This window comes from Perca fluviatilis, chromosome 7 (genome assembly GCF_010015445.1).
Source record: "Perca fluviatilis chromosome 7, GENO_Pfluv_1.0, whole genome shotgun sequence".
NCBI lineage: Eukaryota > Metazoa > Chordata > Actinopteri > Perciformes > Percidae > Perca > Perca fluviatilis.
The window spans coordinates 10,867,422-10,886,632 of NC_053118.1; the positions used below are offsets into that span (position 1 = coordinate 10,867,422).

Here is a 19,211-nt window from a genome sequence, read left to right on the forward strand (position 1 = left end):
TCTCTCTCTCTCTCTCTCTCTCTCTCTTGTGCAGACTTCTGCAGACATACACTTAAAGCTTCAGGCGTGACGATGAATTTGTAACTCAGCTCTTTGGCAGACAGCGATTAATAGCGAGTGTTTCAACATGTGGAGAAAAATGCACTCTGTCCCTGCTAATGCAACACACTTCTCGTCTATTATTTAACCCTCCCCTGTCTGTAAGAGATGTAGTGGAGCGTATACAGTACATGAACTTTGCAGATTTTTACATTTTGTTATGTAATGTGTTGCTCACTTAGATATTCTATTTTATTTTATACTGATTATACTAATTCTTTGTCTCTCTGTCTGTTTTTTCAGGTGAGTGCCTCTTCTTCTCTGGTGTCATTGTTGGAAGATGGTCTGGAACACCTGCTGATCTGAACCAATAAGTACTGCATGAATTAAAGCCTTTATGAAAGAGATGGCTGTTGAATGTTTGAGCTCGAGCGTCACATCTGTCCAAGTGTGTGTGTGTGTGTGTGTGTGTGTGTGTTTTTGCTGTCTTGAAAGAGATCTCATAAATCGGAGGGTCAAGACCTGCCCTCATAGGCCCTTGTTTTCCTCCCCGGTACATCTGGAACCCCTTTACACCCAGTTTGATAAACCAGTTTAGGGGCTGGAACATACTGGCTGGTGACTGGTAGCTTGGCCCCCCCATAACAGAGCAGGTCACTTCACAGTTTTGCTTTAAGACTAGAACTCATGTGTCACAGAATGGATGACCAGTGGCTGGCCCATTATTGTTTATTGTTAAAAGGATGCACCATTAGCTGTCACCAAAGTGGGACAAGCTAGTCTTCCTGGGGTCCATTAAGGGAACATATGTTTTCTTACAGTGCTTAAAGAGTCGTAGAGACTCCGTTGGGGGGCTACTTGCAGTATGTGGATATCTGTAAATGTAGAGTGAAAACGGTTGATAAGAGGAGAAATGCCATAAAGTGTTGCTGAAATGAATGTGCGGGTGTGTGTGTGATGAAAGAGTGGGACGGGGGCAAACAATGCTAGCTCAGTTACTCTGAACTTTACTCATAAAGCAAAAATGCCAATAACGGGTGTGAGTGTGTGTGTGTGGGTGTGTGGGTGTGGCGGGGGTGGGGGGAGAGAACAAAGACTAATGGCTAAAGGCTAATGTGATAGTAAAGACATCTCCCCGCCCTAGCTTTTCGGGCTCCGCTGGTTCAAATTTCTTCACCCGAGGGTGAGTAATTACTACCGCCGAGACCTTGTCACACCTTTACAAAGCGAGGTAGATCATTGTTAAAGGTGATCCTGGCTGGTTTGCTTTTTTTTTTTATTCAAAGGACATGCCGTCATTAAATGCATTTGATACCCTAATATGTCTAATTTCCGTGCAGCGCGCGCGTTTCTGGGAAGCAGCGTTCACTGGCTCAGTCCTCACGGCAGCGGTCCGGGTTCGAGTCTGACCCCGTTGCCTTTTGCTGCATGTCATCCCCTTCTCTCGTTCTCCCCCGTTCCTGTCTTTAAGCCGTACCTGTCAAATAAAGGACTACAAATCCCCCCCCCCTACAAAAAATAATCTTGAAGAGCGTATTGCTCGCAAGCCACACAACTGGCCCCGCACCTTTTACCAGTACATTCGTTAATGGATTCATTACAGTAAAGACTTTAAAAGCTCAAGAATGTACCATGAGACGAAGTTGGAAAAACATTAAGCAGCTCTTAGAGTTGTCAGGGGAGTAACCTGATATTCTGCTGTTTTTTTCCCCCCCCCACAGGGGCCACATGTCGGTAGGACAAACTGTTAATATACTCTCTCTGTGCCTGTTCTGTGGGCTTTCATATAGGAGTTCTTTGAGGCTTTTTTTGTGTGCCAGTAGTGGTAAATCACTGCACTGTACTGTACTGTTTAGTGTTGGAGCAGCTCCTGTCCCGCTCACTGGTTTTTATTACACTATTTACACTTTGTAAATCACTTTGGTCGTTGTAGACAGTTGGTCAGAAACTGTTTTTATCATTTGAGAAGTATCTCTAAATTGAGAACAATACTGCCCAAAGTTACCATGGAGATGATCATTCATGCTTTTATTTCTTCACGGTTAGATTATTGTAATTCCCTTTTTTATTTGTTTTAACAAATTTTCTCTGAGCCGTCTCCAATTGGTGCAAAATGCAGCAGCCAGGCTTTTAACAGGAACAAACCGAAGGGCACACATTACTCCGATTTTATTTACTCTCCACTGGCTTCCAGTAAAATACAGAATTGATTATAAAAATTGTAGTTTTAACTTTTAGAGCACTACATGGACAGACGCCTCAATATATCGCAGACATGTTGACCCCTTTTTTTTTTTTTACTCTTCTTTCCGCTCTCTGCGTTCCTCAGGTCAAAATCTCCTGATGGTCCCTAAAACGTGTGGCCGATTCTATTGTTTCTTTTAAAAAAAACAGCTGAAGACACTACTATTCAGACAAGCTTTCAGTTGACTGAGCTATCATGTTTTTATGTTTTGTATGATGTTTTTTAAATTGTTAAACTTGCTGCATGTAAAGCACTTTTGTGAATCTGTCTGTGATAGGTGCTATATAACTAAAGTTTACTTACTTACTTACTTACTTACTTACTTACTTACACTTACTTTACTTACTTACTTACTTACTTAGGAAAGGGAAGCTGCCCATTGTTTGGACTGTTATTTTCTCTTTAAAGGAAGCAGTTTTAGTTGTAGGTGTCACAATGGAAAAACAGGATGTGGAGCCAGTCCAGCCATGCTGATAAGAATAAGCAATAAGGAAAGTGATCTCTTGCAGCAGTGAGGACACTTGCTATTGTGGGTGGGGTTGTAACCCGGCACATGGAAAGCCTTTATAAAATAAGATTAGCTGATATCACCAGTTAAAGAGAAACTCAATCATGTCGCTTAGCGTGGGTGTTTATTATTTCTTCCAGTGTATTGTACTTTAAACATGCACCGTAACGGTGAACACCTGATATTTTATTAATCCAGCAGCGCTGGGTGTGGTGTAGTATTTCCCAGCGTTGGTGCCTCGGACTCCTTCCAGTCTCACAGACAGTGATGTGTGACAAAACAACAACCCTGTGGGCATTATTAGATCTTAATATAAGGGAATGATGCAAAGTAATTAATTCTCAAATCTCACTCTAATCTCACTGGGGGAAGCTTTGTACCTGCATGATAAATGATATCTTGTGTTATTGTGGTTCAGTCGCATGCACAGCATCAGTATCATGCCATACAAGTTGTCTTCCCTACCGTTTTAAGAATCAATGCGAGCATAACAATTGACTCAATGACTTTTCTCAGATCTAATGATTGTAGTTGGTCCCCAGTGGACTTCTTTAGTATATGTTGTCTTTATGTTTTCTGAGCGTTTTATTTATTATCAGCTCTAGCTTTTCCCTCAATTTCGACACAGATATGGAAATAATAATGTTCCAAAACAATGTGAAAATGCATTTTTTTTTTACGTGAAAAATTTAACATTTACTTGAGGGAGGACCCCCCAAAACCCTCTGTCAAATATGTGCACCTAAGTCCACAAACCTAGGGAAAACACTGCACACAGATGCATATTTATGTCACATTGTTGCATGAAAGGACATGCTGGGAACACGTTTTAGTGTTTTCTACACTCTAATAATTATACTCTACGTCTGAGGTGCTGTCATTTAGACAGCCAGAGCATTCCTGAAGTGCACGGAGTACAGCGTTGTTAGAAAGAGAAAAAAATCGCACAGGGAATGTGTTGATGACTTAAGTGGCAGTTGGTCACATTCACGTTCTGATTCTGGTTGACTTCCTACCTGTCTGCGAGGGCGCTGCACTGTTTCGGCCTCTCGGCGCATGGAATGACAGGATTTCACAGGAAGTGAAGTCTTGCTTTTTCTGCATCCGATAAAACGCACTTCAGACTCCCCCAAAAAAAGGCAGCTTTGAGATGGAGTCTTGATACTTTCTAGCGAATGAAAATTCTTTTCTTTCAGAACTACAGTCAAAAATGCCGTGGCTGTTGTGATTCTACCCCACATGATGGAGTTACAAGAGCCCTCTGGTGGGTGGTTCAGCTCAGTGAAACGTCGGTTTATGAAAAGTTACAGAGAACAATGATGATGATGAGTCACCGCTGTCTGAAACTAGACTTTAAAGCCGTGGGAGAATAGGCTTTTTCTGTCCTCAGCCACAAACACACTAAGTAAGTTAACAGCAAGGCTTTCTTTTGTGAAAGAAGCAGGCCATGCAGTCGTTATTTTCTCTCCACTCGGAGGAAAGAAAGAATGCAACTGATTCATTCTCTCCAGATGGAGGGGTTTTATAGGTGGATAATAAATCACGTGTGTGTGTGTGTGTGTGTCTCTGTGTCTGTGTGTCTGTCTGTCTGCATGAGGAGTCACCTGTATTGTGTTTGCCTGTGTATGCTATTAGAGGCTGATCGTCAGGATGCCTATCTAAAAATAAAGCTCAGCCTCTTCAGGTTCCGCACATTGTGGCAGCCAGTCAGGGAAGCCAGAGTCCGGATCCTGTGTCAAGTTCAGTTGTTGTTTGATAGCTGGTTGCCCGTGGCAGCAGCAGTAAACCCACGTTCTTCCCGAGACCTCAACCGTGGACAGCACATGGTATTTGCCTAACCTGTGGGCTGCGTCGCTACAGCAACCAAAGCCCAGCATGGCCACACCCATCTGTGGTTTGCAGACGATGACTCATCGGGCAGATATTCAAATACTATTTTTTTTATTTTTATTTTTTCATTCCTTAAAATGTGACATTGTTCGTGACATTTTCATATTCGTGCAGCTGTTTCCTCTATTGTGTTTTTTTTATTTCTTTCTATACAAACAGAGTTAAAGAGGAATGAACGAGCTTTCCCATTCATGGCATAAGTCTGTGTCTCTGTGTGGCAAAAACCGGCTGGTCCCTGCTGGCACTGCCTGGCCTGCCGCTCCCTACTGCCATTTTATACCCTCCTCACCAGCCGGACTGGACCTCCATTTTGTGAGGGTCGACTTTCATTTAAACGTGATTTCATATCACTGGTTGTTAAAAAAATGGGTTGACAGTTTTTCGAGTTTGTCGTCATACAATATTCACATGCCTGTATGGACATTGAAAATAGTTCTTTGGGTGGCCGGCTTGGCTCAGTGGGTAGAGCGGGTGCACATATACTGAGAGGTTTATGCCTTGATGTAGAGGTCCAGGGTTCAAATCCAACCCGTAACAATTTCCTGCATGTTTTCTTCCCTCTTTTTCGCCTAGCTGTCCTGTCAAAATTAAAGTTGTAAAAGCCCAAAAATTAAAATAATATAATAAAAAAAAATTTTTTTTTTACTTTTTTGGTTAATTATTCCTGGCCATGAAAAAATCCTTTTAATGTGAGAAGTGGGACATAGTGCAACTTCCATAGTCCTCATTCAATGCATGCAAAGATTACATTTTAATGTATCTATCCATACGAGTCAGGGTTAGCCAAATAAAGTTGGCATCTGAAGTTACGGTCTTTATCTCATAATGTTTCCTGGACAGTGTTTCCTTGTTGAGCATCAGTGGAGGGACACGAAGAGGGAATGTCGAATAAAAAGTCAGTCGTTGTGGGAGATACTTAAGAGTTTCAACTGCACTCGCTGCATGCAGTTGTGCACAGAATGAAGACTGTGGATTTTGTCCCTCATCTCTTGCATTGGAATCACATTATAAAAAAAAGTTCTCTTCGGGCGCCTGGGTAGCTCACCTGGTACAACGCGCGCCCATATACAGAGATACATATACAGACGCAGGGGCCACGGTTCCAACTCCAACCTGTGGCACTTTGCTGCATGTCATTCCCCCCTCTCTCTCTCTCTCTCTCTCTCTCTCCCCTTTCATGTCTTCAGCTGTCCTATAAATAAAGGCCTAAAATACCCAAAAAATTATCTAAAAAAACAATATGGACAAGAGGAATCATTACAGCAACCAATAACTCTTGCAAAAGTACGTATAATCAAGCAAGTATTGTATTAAGAAAGACTTATGTGTGAACCTAACCTTTAAGACAATGGTGTGTGTGTGTGTGTGTGTGTGTGAAGTAATGCTTCTATGTTGAAAATCCTCACTTGATTATCTTGTCATGTATGTCAAGGATGAAGAAAGGGTCATCTGTGTCATTTTTCACACAGCCATTAAAAATGTATTAAAAGAAGGATTATGTTCTGACAGGTGACCCAGTGCTGCAGTGTATGCCTGTTCAGTCGTAGCTTTATCTCTTGGTCGTAGCCTTCAGGGCCAACTGCACTGATGGGGAACAAGCCAGAACTAATAAAGACCCAGCAGTATTAGCGGTTATCTATAATCTCACAGCTCTTGATATGTGGTTGCACATTGAAAGGAAATTTGCATTGGATCTCTACTTCTGTTGTTTGCAGTTCACTAATACTTTGCTCCAGCTCTGAGATTAACTCGCACTTCTTTTACGACTTACAAAAAGCTTAATTGCTCCCCATAAAACCGAGGAATAAGTATGCAAGAGACAAAGCCAGAGTTGTTGTTGGGTTTCTTTTGGATGCCTTGGCAGTGCCTTTGGAAGGCCAGCTCTTAGTTCTTTTGTCTTCTGTCTTTCTCTATCTACTTTTCTTGTCCTCCCTTTTTTTTTTTTTTTTTTGCTGTCCACCCTTCATCTTAATCTCTGGGGCTGTAATTTGTGATGTTTCTTGAACAAGACGTCCAGTGTGTATCTCCCAGTTAGCTGTTGGGGGGAAAAAAGGCGTGGGCGCCTTTTTGAATGTATGGGACATGGAGCAGGGTATCCGGGGCAGCAGAAGAGGATGTGTCCAGCCTGGCAAGGCCCTTAGATTTATGGTGTAGATGTTCCTCTGCATGTATGGGCCAGAGATGAAAAGATTCCCTTGTTCTTTTCTCACAAAACACCCTCCCTACCCTGAATGTACCCCTCCACTCCCATTCCTTCTCTCTTTTAGACCCATCGTGTATGCCATGTTGTTCCGCTGGATGGGCAGTGGGTCTCACAAGAGGCAAAATAAAGGAGTAGCGGTGTGGTTTTGACTGAGTGGTGTAAGCAGAAAGAAGGTGCTGTGTTTTGTTGTAGCCACTGAGGCCTTTTGTGAAGTGTATTAGATCAAAGCAGCATGGACAGAGGAGACCCTCTTGGAGATCGGTTCTGGCTCAGCCCGAAGAAAGGTAAGTGGCGTACATGGATCGATCCCGATGTGATACAGGAAAAGGAGGCAGGGTGTTTCATGAAGAGGTGTGGCCGCATACGGACAACAACTCGTTTCCTCACAATATCAAGAGAGTTAAATTGGGCGTTGTGCGTATCATGGAACGTTGCGCAACGTTGTATTCATAGTTAAGCTTTTTCTAGCTTCTAATTGGTGTAATACATCTATTGCATGCTGATTCTAAACCTGGCTGCCGTTTAGCTGAGCTGGCTCTCACAGGAGAAAGAACAAGAGAGTCGAGGGCTGGTTTGAATTTTCCGTCCAGATCTCACTGCTGGAACTTGTTTAGAACACAAAGCGGTTTTGTAGTCATTGGCTGTTTGCAGAACTCCCACCACAACCTGATTTCTATTACTCTAGTCAGAATGGCAAGAAACATATTGTGCTTTTTGGACTGCAGGAATGTACTGTGCTGTATATATCCGTGTCAGGAAGTGCTGGATAATAGGTGTAGAATGTTGGAGTGAGGAATACTTTGGCATCCTCTGCATCAATCATAAGGAACATTATCCGTCATTATCCACGGCCGATGCTGTTGCCAGTGTTCGATTTTGGCAAATCTGTCACATTGCTGCTCCTGCTGTTCGTCCTTGTTTACCCCCTCATGGGTGGGCTCCGGTTCAAGTCTGAGAGGCTGCAGGGGGCGTTGTAAGGCTGGACACATACAGTAGAGACCCCAACACTAACACATGACCGACAGCTAGTTGGAGAGAGAGAGTGAGTAAGAATGAATGGGACTTGGCAGTCTTTTTAGGTGCTCCTGCTTATTTTTGGTCGGTAAAGAGGGTGAAGGGAGGCATACTCTGTGACTTCATGTCTTTCCACTCTGGAAAAGGAGAAGTCAGTGTGATTAGTGACTCGTGGAGTTGAGAACACAAGCAGGGCCTGTCATTTTTACCTCAAGCACACACATCAGTTTATAGAGTTTCCGTGTGCATTTATACTTATACTGTTGAGACAAAAAGCCAAGAGTTGGCTTTTTTTTCCCCCTCAGCTAAAACAGTAGGCTATTCTACTTGTGACCTCAGTACAGTTTTGTTACTTAGCCTAAGCTTCCCCCCCCCCCAAAAAAAATTTCTCCACTTTTAAACAGTTCCATGGACTTGATTTTTATAAAACAAAGGCTTTTACTGATCGATATATAACTCCAAAGATAATTATAGGGCAAGAAAAGTTTGTGTTGGCAAAGCAACACAAGTTCCTAAAGTGTCTTGATTGATTTCAGACCATTACTTTTGTCTATTGTTCTTGCCCCTCAGCTCTGAACACAGCAAAAACAATTCTTCCTTCTACTGTAAGTTGCCCATTGTTTTTACCTCAGTCCTCCTAGAACAGTTGATTATTTATTTTTGCAGCAGTGTGAGGAATGCCAAAGACACCTCTCAGTCTCCCTCCATGCCCAGCAGCTCGTAACACACAGTGCTTCTTTGTCTGAAGTCATTCTGTGGTTTAACACACTTCTGTGGGTTTTTGTTTGGCGGGATAGTATATAGAGTATTTTCTTGTACTGGCCACCCCTCAAATTATCTCCAGTCCCTTTGGCTATCCATTGGACTCAAAGTTCCCTACAAATCATCAATCTTTAACCCCACTGGATCATCCCAGTTACGCCAAGAGTGGCCAGGGACTAGTCAGTGCCAGGGGTTAATCCTTGCAGCTTGATCCCTCTTGCATTTCAAAGGCTACTTTCTCTGCCTTTACATGCACGTATTGACACTGTTGTTCATGCTGTCACATACAAATATCAGTCAAGGTTGTCGGAGGGTGGGATTAAGGCCTCACATGCCGTCAGTCAGCGTGTTACAATTGTCAAGTCAACAAGTCAAGTTTATATTTAGCCCAAAACAAAACAAAAAAACTTTACCAAGGGGGTTTACAGTCGGTAGAATATGTGACACCCTAAATCTTTAGGCCCTGGACAACTATACATCTGAAATGATTATGTGAAAATAATATCAGAAAAATATGACCAATCTTGTAGATTTGCTGTTTTTAAACTGCACCCACAGTCACAAGTCTACAGCCATGCTAGCAGCTCTGTGAGGCTGTACTTAGGCACAGTGATGCTTTGAGCTAAATGCTAATCAGTGTTTCCCGCAGAAAATTTGTTAGTTAAGGTGGTAGGGTTGGGGGGGTTTGCCGTCAGACCGGGGGTTCATTACAAACACCATACAAACTATACATACATCAACAGGCACGTGCAACCTAGCTAGCAGGTGAAGAACTCAAACAACAAAATCACCAGCTAAGCTTACTTTAAATTTGCAAGAACTATAAACTAATACAATAACAGGCTTAAATAAACCCAAAACGTAAGTTATACAACTTACTGTTCTCACTGACACACACGCGCGATATCAGCTGGCTAGCTATCCTCTTTCTCTCATTTCGGCCACGTCCACGCTACTCCGAGATGCACTTGACGGCCTTTTGTGCAGCAGATTTTTTATTTTTTGTGACGACCTAGTTAAGGCGGTAGGGTTCCCCAGATTAGGCGGGCCGCCCGAACTGCAAAGTGCTGCGGGAAACACTGCTAATGTCAACATGCTTCAGTAATATGATTACAGTGACAAGCTGCTGATGTTTAGTACAATGTTTACCATGTTAATTAATTTAGTGTGTTCACATGCTAACATTGGCTAATTAGCACTAAACACAAAGCAGCATAGGAAATTGGGAAATGTCTCCCCAGCCAGTTAACCTACTGGTGGCACCAGAGGAAAAGTCAAGGGGTCACATAAGTCAGGAAGCTTCATCCCTCCTCCGTACAAAATCCATCCAGTTGTTGAGCTATTTCAGTTTTGACCAAAGGGACTGAACAACCAACTCTACAACCGTCCAAAACGCAGACAGGTCGTAAGCCCCACACACCTAGCATGGCTAGAAACTTGAACATGTTTTACTATTTCAGTTAATATACATTTTTAAAATGATGCGTTTCACATTTGGTTCACATATGATGGGTATGTTGTCCGATCATGTATCAGCTCCAGAAAACAGTCCGTGTTAACTGTTGTATTTACATTAAATTGCATTTACATTACATTTCATTTAGCATACGCTTTTATCCAAATTATTTTTATCCCTGCAGACTGAAACCTGCAAACTGATATCAATACAAATGTATGTATGATTTCTTAAAGCGAAGAGAGAAAATGTGAATCTCTCTTTTAACACTTATTTCAAAGTCATTTTTATTTCCCGCCAAAGTGCTCTTAATGGCTATGGAGGCACTTTGACTCCGTTTTGCAGTGTTTTTTATTACTTTTACTGTTAAATGTAATCAATTGCTTTATAATTAGTTAAAGCGGTTACAATTGACTACTGGAAAAGCCTATAATTATTGTGGTGACAACCCCCGCCGCTATATGAAGCGGTTTACAACTAACTCTAACTTTAGCAGGTTCCTGGGTTGGAGGTGTTTGTGCTCTAACATGCGTCCGCTCCGTCAGGGGTCACACCTGTCCCCGACTGAGGGGGTCACTCGCCTAACTATACCCAGCCAGGGGACAAGCGTCTCAAATAAAAATAGGTTTGTCGTCCAGATAAAAAGGGAGCTCTCATGCATTGCAGAATGCTTAGTCACAAGTACAAAAGTGCAAGTCATGACTTGTTGTAGACTAAGGGCCTCCCTTCCAATCAAGATGTTTCTGCGTCTGTTTTATCCACCTACTGTGCTTTCACAGTAGGTGCTTTACTTTTTGAAATCTATATTCAGAGCAGCATGTAGCGCTTTATAGCAATGTGCGAAGATTTGTTCCAGTTACTGCTGCTCACCTACAATCAGTCAGTGGCTGACAGACGGCAGATATTGCATTTGTCCCTGCTTTAAAAGCTAAATTAAACCTAAATGTTAACCGTGATAACTTGATCGTCATGTATAAAGCTAACCTGTACACTAGAATTACATGTGTCATTCGTTGGATGAATATGTGGGGTAATGTTCATTAATTTCTTAACTGTTTGTGGTAACTTTATATGTAATTGTTTTCCTCTTGAATGTTTATCTCTTTATTTTTTTATTTTTCCCTTTTTCTCCAGTTTTGTGCATGGTAACATCGTGTGTCTCTTTGGATATATTGTATTTAAAAAGCCCCCCCTCTTTTGAGATGTATATGGTGAAACAGTCTATGAAAATGTCATGGGTGGGGTTTTTTTGGGCAGCTCACACCTAATCAGGCTAATTGAAGCCAGATGGTGTGTCAGCTGAATGTGAGCCCTACATATATCCCTTCATCAAATGTGTTCACCATTTGCCTGAAGAAGACCCAGTTGGGTCGAAACGTTGCATTATTATATTAAATATGGGAGTTTAAAGCTGACATTACATTGTTTTTGTTTCATTCGTTGGATGACCCATCATTCTAACATGTTATTAAGTTTCGACAGGTTTGACTTCACACTAACTTCTAAAGCACAGACATTAGTGGTTAAGAAAGGCTCTGCTGACCTTTGCTTTCCCTGGAAGTGGCTGGAGTGGCTCGGATCTGATATCAGAATGGAGGGCACGTGTGCACGCCCCACAGACCCCAGGGCAGCAAGCCTTTACAGTGGGCCAGTCGCCAGCCACCATCCGTTGGTGGTGACAAGTCTATTCTGGGACTTGAGGAGCTCTGAAACATTGTAGCAGAAGTGGACTCCCAACCAGGAAACTATTTCGATACTCTTTCCCCAAAGTCTTAATACTCCTTTATCTGCTTCAATCAATCAAATCATGTTTCCATTTACAGCTGTCTGCTGCATCTGTTTATAGACGGAATGAAATTACAAGCCATTAGTTTTATCGTGAGCGTTCCCTTTTGAGAGTCTATTTCGGATCAGTTATTATGTTCATAATGTCACTGTAAACCTTCACACAGCTATTGTAACCATCAGGTCACAGTAAAAAGCAGCAACGGCATGTTCATTGCCAGGATTTTGTCAGGCCCCGCAATACAGTATTTCTCTTGGAGCGGGCATATTTGATATTTGGATGGTTGAAGGGGACCGGGCCTCAAGCCAGAATTAGGTCACTGTGAGAAGTTTGAAGTTCACTGAACACTTTGTGCTTAAACAGTGCATGAAATCACACTGATTTGCAGCCAGGAGAGCAAAGCACCATGCATGGTGATGCATATTACCCCAAAATGAGACAGCTCCAGGCTTGAATTTTAACACATTGTTAACTGGCATGTCATTGGGTTGATTGGCAATGTATTTGGGTGTTTCTATTTGAACACTTCCTTACAGTATAGGTTGTTTTCATGACCTCTTACCTGCCAACTAGACATTCAGAAGTGTACCACAAAATGCCAAATAGGTTGAGTAATACAATGCTTCAGAATCCTCTTCATCTCAGTTATATACTAATACACTTACTTAAACCTGAGCTTGCAGATTCCCACATGCACGTACACAGCCAGCTTTAACCTGCTGCCACCACCCCCGTCAGGCAAACTGCAGCATGTTAATGAAAAATAATTTGTTTCGTAATACAGAGGAATGCCGTTCTTGTACAATGCACCTGAGTATTCCTTTGTTCCTCCACTGAAAAGCCTAGGCTGAATCATTAACTCAACATGCACCACTAAAGACAATATAACACCACGAGGGATGTTTTAGAGCATATCTGCTGTAGGTGGAGTACACACATAGCCTTGGGCAACACCTCCTAGTCAGAGATGTCAAAGAATTGTTGTGTGACATTGTTTTTATGACAGCATTAGTGAAAACATAAGTGAGGTTAACTACTGCCAGATATGATTTTTAACTTGTTCATATTAATGGTTGCTTTGGGCTTTAAGCACATAACACATATCATTTTCCTCTGAGATTATTTTAAAATGTTCTCGATTGGTGGTGAAAGCTTGACAATGTGCTAATGGTTTGTTCAGATTGCAGAGTGTCTTTGCAAATAATGGTCTGATAAATGACAGTGTAGTCCAGCTGTCCAGGACAACAGATTTATGGTCTGCTGCTCCACTGCAGCCCTGAAAACGGATATGTGGCTCACTCAGAACTGGCTTACTTCATTTGACTGTTGCCATGGCAAATAAAATAAAACTGTGTGTGGTTTCAAACAGCAGGCGGAAACCATCATTTTGTCGCAACTGGATCCCTGTGTTCCAGCACAGTACCGTGTGCTTACTCTACTCTCCAGTATATCCTTTTTCTTTTCAGTGGGATGAGTGAACATCCAACCACGGTCACTTTTCCTTCCAGTTTGACTTGAACACCAGCTGTGAGTGGACACTCTCACTGACACAGAGAGACGAACTGGAGACAGATGTACAGAACAGAGAAGTGATCTAGGGATAGAAATCTGATATCATGTTTCTGGGAGCGCGGAAAAGGTTAGCTATAATGCACAGCTCTTTATATAGTTGTGCAAGACAGATTCTTGGTTGCCAGCTAAATAGAGGCAGGCAGCCCAAATGTTAGCTGTCTGAAGCAGCAGCACAACTTTAAGGTGCATTTACAGTCTGTTGCATCACTTTAATGAGCTGGGAAACACTTATTAGTTTAGGTCATTTCCTTTACTTGGTGACTTGGTGACCATCCAACAAACACAGACATGAATAGAATTGAACTAATTTTGTCTCTCTGTCTCTGTCGCATCAATCTACCAGTGTGTGAGTTAAACTGTCATGCCAGTTTTGTCTTTTCCATATCTTGGAGACCATTTATGGTGATTTATGTATTCTTTCTTCATGTGTCCCCTTTGCTTTACACATTCACAAGACTATGTGACATGAGAGCCGAAAGGCACACCTTGCGACACTCCTCAGTGATACCTGATCGGGAAATGTGTGGAACTAGACACCTTGTACTTGATGCCCACGGCAGGATAGATGTATGCCAACTGGTTGACCCTCTTTCTACTCTAAACTAATACCTGTTTAGAACAGCTCATTTGCTGGGCCAGTATGTGTGTAACACGCCTAAGGGTGTGTATCTGCCAGTCGGTAGTTTAGAGGTGTGAGTGTACATTATATGGGAGGCGTGTGCTTTCGTGTATGGGTGGGCGTTGCCGTAAAAAGTCACAGAGCTACAGAGCATGTGCTCAAACGCACTTCATAGGTGTGTTGCTCCAGTAATTTGACTTTGCGCTATTTTTATTTCAATCAATTTATTGCATACGCCATTTTTCTCTTACTTCCTACTTCACGCTGTACTGTTTGCTTTAGTGAGGATTTTTTTCCATGCCGTTTTTTCCTAAGAAATAGAGAGAGAAGGTAGGAGGAGCCGGACTGAGAAGTGTGCCTCACTCTCTCTCTCTCACACTCTCTCACACACGCTGCCTCTCTTCCATTCTGTCATTGCCATCTCGGCAGAACGGAGACTGTTCATTCCCAGCCACGCTGAAAGTAGCGGGGGAGACAGCACAATTTTGACTTTGTTTAAGTCAGATTTCACAGAGGAATACTCTTTTTCTTCACGATATCCAAAGGATCAGCAAGAACAAGAGGAAAAGAAAGTAAGAAACAGAGCTTACAAGTATTTTTTCTTCAATTTTCTTTCTAATTGAATTGAGAAGCACGTGACAGCCGGTTTTGCCACTGGATTCTTTCACACAACAAGACGTGAGCTTGCCTTATTTATCTTTCTTTGATGTTGTTTAGTTTCAGTTTCAATTTGTGTGTATACTGACATAAAGCACAATGGTTGCTGGAATGCTAATGCCCCTGCGGGAACTGAGGGCCATCTATGAGGTCCTGTTTAAAGATGGTGTCATGGTCGCCAAGAAGGACAAGAGGCCTCAGACCAAGCACCCTGAGATAGAAGGTGTGAGCAACCTTCAAGTAATCCGTGCCATGGGGTCTCTTAAGTCTCGGGGCTATGTGAAGGAGACATTTGCCTGGAGACATTTCTATTGGTACCTGACCAATGAGGGCATTGTTTACCTGCGGGACTACCTGCACCTGCCCCCTGAGATTGTTCCTGCATCCCTGCAGAGGATCAGGAAGACAGCTGCCACCCTGGTCGTTGCCCACCGTGCACGGGTCCAATCTGTGGAAGGTCCTACATCTTATGTCCCTAAGCCAGGACGCAGGGGTGAGTCGGAGAGCCAAGAGTCTCTGTCCGAGCGTCAAGGTTACCGCCATAGGATGATGGGTCCCGGAGAAAAAGAGAGCTACACTGATAGGACCCCCAGGTTTAGGGGTCGTCCGCTGGCTGCAGAACCACTCCGACCAAAAGCCGCATGGGAAGTTGAGGACCAGCCTCAGCCTTTGTCTAGGAGGGGGGACAACTTCAGAAGTGAGGCAGCGATGATGGAGGAGAGCAGGCTAAAACGAGTCTCTCGTCAACAGCCTGATGTGAGCAGTGAGAAGCCGGTGACAACATCACAGGAAAGAAGAGTAACTGAAGTCCAAAAGCAGAAGGCACCAATGTCTGTCCAGAGTCAGACAGCAGCTTGGAAACAGGATGCGTCACAAACCACTGTGACATCAAAGTCCTCCAAAACAGCCCTACCATTAACTGTGGCTGCTGTCGCTGCGGCTACAGGTGCTGCGACATCAAAGATTCAAGCTGAACCCTCTAGTGCCAAAACGAATAAAGAGAAGCTCAAGATTGCTGATGAAAAAGCTTCCATGAAGGCACGCAAAATGGTAACAAGCAATTCAGTGATCACAACACTTCCTGCTACAGAGCTCAAAGAGGAGAAGACACAAAAGGTGACCGTGGCTCCAATTAAATCTGCAGAGCTCAAGGCTACAGCTGAAAGAACACCCGATAACAGGAAGGCCCAGGCAGTTATCACAGTGGCTGCTGCTCAGGAAACCTCCAAACTCCTTACTGCCACTGCCACCTCCACCCCTGCCATCCCAAAACCTGCCAATAAAGATGTCAAGGAAGAGAAGACACAAAAGGTGATTGTGGATGCGGTTAGATCTGCAGAGGTAAAGCCTTCAGCTAAAACGGCAACTGATAACATGAAGGCCCAGGCAGTTATCACAATGGAAACCTCCAAACTCCTGACCGACACTGACCCTTCCACCACTTTCATCACTGTCCGTAAAGATGTCAAGGAAGAGAAGATTAAGAGAGCAAAGGTGAATGGGGAGTCAGTTAAACCTGTGGAGGTGAAGACCCAGGTTGAATCCAAAATAGATCATGAGAAGGACAAGAAAACTGCCAAAGGAACTGTCACTCAGGAGACCACCAAACCCCTACTCGGCAGCACCACTGGCGAGCCAGTATTGTCCACTGATGCGGTAAAGGAGATCTGTAAAGTTAAGGTGACTCAGAAGCCCATCGATGCTAGAGTGACCTCAGTGAATCTCTCAGCAAAGCCCAAAACTGATGAAGCGCCCCCGAAAACTAGTATGGTGGAGTCCTCAATACTTGAAGTTAAAACTACTATTACTTCCACGACTCTCTCAGCACCTATGACCAATGCTGAAGACGCAAAACCCGTCAAGGGGGGAGCTACAGTTACAGAGACAATTAAAAAATGGGAGAAAACAGAGATTATTACAAAACAGGAGAAAACTAATATTAAGGTGACTGCTCATGTCAAGAAAGATGAGAAACAAGTGCCAGAAGAGGTCCTTAACGTCTCAGAAAAGGGCGCCACATTAGCACAAAACGACTCCTCGTCACCTCAGCTCAATCAAAACGTTGCGACCACAGAGGAGGCTATGGAAACCAAACAAGTGGTTGAGGGAAGCTCTAAATCCAAACGGAAGAAAAAGAAATCCCCAGGTGAGATACCCAAAAGTATCAATGCCGAGGAACTACCTGACTCTAAGTCGGAGAAGGAGAAACCCTGTAAAGACAAGCCCCCTGAGGAGGTGGCTGAAAAACCCCTCCAACCCACACCATTGATTACCTCAGAGCCTTTGACCGTGTGCACCAGCATGAAGACTGAGGGACCTGTAGAGGGAAATAAGACTCAGGCTAAAATAGCTATTGATGGGGGAAAAATAAAGAAACAAACTCATGAAAAGCCAATAATGGAAATCCCTAAACAAACTGAGGACCAGAGTATTTCTGAAGTAGCATCACTACCATTAGATCAGATCCCAGCAGTGCCCCCGATGGAGCTGCCAGATGATGCACAAGTAAAAGCCACGCTAGAGGAAAGCAATGTCAGCAAAATAACACATGGACCAATTTGCTCCAAGGACAAGTTAAATGCTAAATTGCCCCACACGGAGCCAGTGAAATCTGAGGAAATGACTAAAGTGGAAACAGTGACGGTGCAGAAAATAACTCAAGTGGAGCTCATACAAGCAAGTCCAAAACCTGAAGGGAAAAGCCCTGCGTCAGCGCCAGAATCTCAGAAACCCACAGTTGAGACTAAATCCCTAACAAACAAAGGCCAAGCTGCAGAGGAATCTTCAAAGGGCAAGAAGAAAGGAAAGGGGAAGAAACATGCAGCAGTGTTAGACGCTGTAAGCGCAAAGCCTGAAGCAGAGGCATTACCGTCCACTAACGTGACAGCATTGCCCAAGGCCGCAGTTAAAGACAGCTGTGTCACGACCTCTGAAGTGCTAGAACTGAATGTTTCTCCAAAGATGACTCCTGAAAGAATGTGCATTGAGGAAACCAGGCAGGCAGCAGCTGTGCTCTGTGAGGCCCCTGCAGACAAAGGGGAGGTGGAGCCAGCACTACCCTTTGCAGAAAAAATCAAGCGGGAGGTTCCGAAACCAAAAACAACCTCCACTGCGAGGGAAGCACCCGCAGCCGAAGAATCAGCGTCAGCAGCAGCAGCAGCAGCAGCACAGGCAGCTGTAGCTCCGGCACAGGCCAGCCCCCTCGACAAGCAAGAGGAGCCTCCCAGAGTTGCACAACATTCAGCCAGTCAGGCAGCAGAGCGCAGCACAGCGAAAAGGCTCTCTGTTTCTGAGGCCTCAAAGCAGGAGGAAGAGAAGAAGAGGGACTTGGAGGAGGACACACCCTCTGCCACTGCCACACCTGCCACTGACCAGTCTGACCAGCTTCACCTGGGGGACACCTGCGAGTCTGTCAGCCCCGACACAGACGAGGCCGCCATGAAGAGGAAAATTGTAGTGGTGGAAGAGATAGTTGAGGTGAAGCAGGTTATTAGTCCCGAGGCGACTGGGGCACAGTCCCCTCCTCCACCTGTACAACGCGAGGAGGAAGGAGAGGAACTGGACCTGGACGTTCTGGAACAAATCGCCATAGAGCGGGCACTTTTGTCAGGGCTGTCCGGGGCCAGGGTGGAAGGAGCCTCACCTGAGGAGGAGTGGGACCACTCGCTGGAGGAGCCAGAGGAGAAGTCGTGGCCTAACTTCATCGAAGGTATGTTTTGAATGTGTGCCAATTCACCCTACTTCCTACCTCTTCCTACTCCCACCGTGCATGTGATGCAATTGCTCTCGGATCCGGGCTCCCACCTTTCTTTGAAGCGTGGGAGGTCTTAGTTGAAGTATTTGATGACAGCTCATTTGCTGCTTCTCCACATTGTCATGCTGTTAAAGTAATGCATACTCCAAAGAACGTTGCCATACTGTAATTGTCTGTCTCTGGCGTCTCTGCCAAAGTGTTATTTGGGGTGATTTGATTACAGTTTATGGCTTAAAGATGCATGTTATAGAGCCCGGCCTTTTATTTTGTGATGTGGACAAGAGGCAGTCTCTCTTTAGGAACAGTTTCAGTGAGCTGGTGAGAAGAGTCAGTTCAGATATGGCTGTGATTTAATTATCTGTGTGTTAAAATAGATTAAGTATTAGTAACACTGTCATAGCACACCCTTTCAGCTTTCACACAGGCATCATGATACACAGAACCACAGGTAAAAGTTATATTTTTAAAGTTAAGTTACTTATAGATATGTAAAAAAAAAAAACAACAACTATACTTTAGCATTAAGTAAATCTTAGCTATAATTCACCAGGCTGTTTACATGCAAAACATTGATTGAACATGATTTTTACATTAAACAAACCCAAAAAAATTTTTTTGGGGTGGGGAATTCCATGCTTAAAAATGAATTGAGTTTTTTTAAATGTGTCCTTGAAAACAGTAATCTCTGGAGCCATCTCTTACTGTG

The 19,211-nt window shown here is 43.6% G+C and overlaps 1 protein-coding gene across 17 annotated transcripts in view; it reads left to right on the forward strand.

Annotated features, from left to right (window-relative positions):
• The window catches only part of LOC120562569 (plectin-like), a 175,450-nt gene that overhangs the window by 81,741 nt on the left and 74,498 nt on the right, over positions 1-19,211 (forward strand). For 8 of the 17 annotated variants that reach the window (XM_039806316.1, XM_039806319.1, XM_039806317.1 and 5 more), the window contains exon 1: positions 14,521-18,460. The exons of 7 other annotated variants lie outside the window; for them this stretch is intronic. In XM_039806316.1, the coding sequence (XP_039662250.1) occupies positions 14,851-18,460 (3,610 nt within the window). In that variant the 5' untranslated portion in view covers positions 14,521-14,850. Of the gene's footprint in view, positions 1-14,520; positions 18,461-19,211 lie in introns of those variants that run through there. 2 more of the 17 variants (XM_039806324.1, XM_039806325.1) reach the window with 2 other exon arrangements.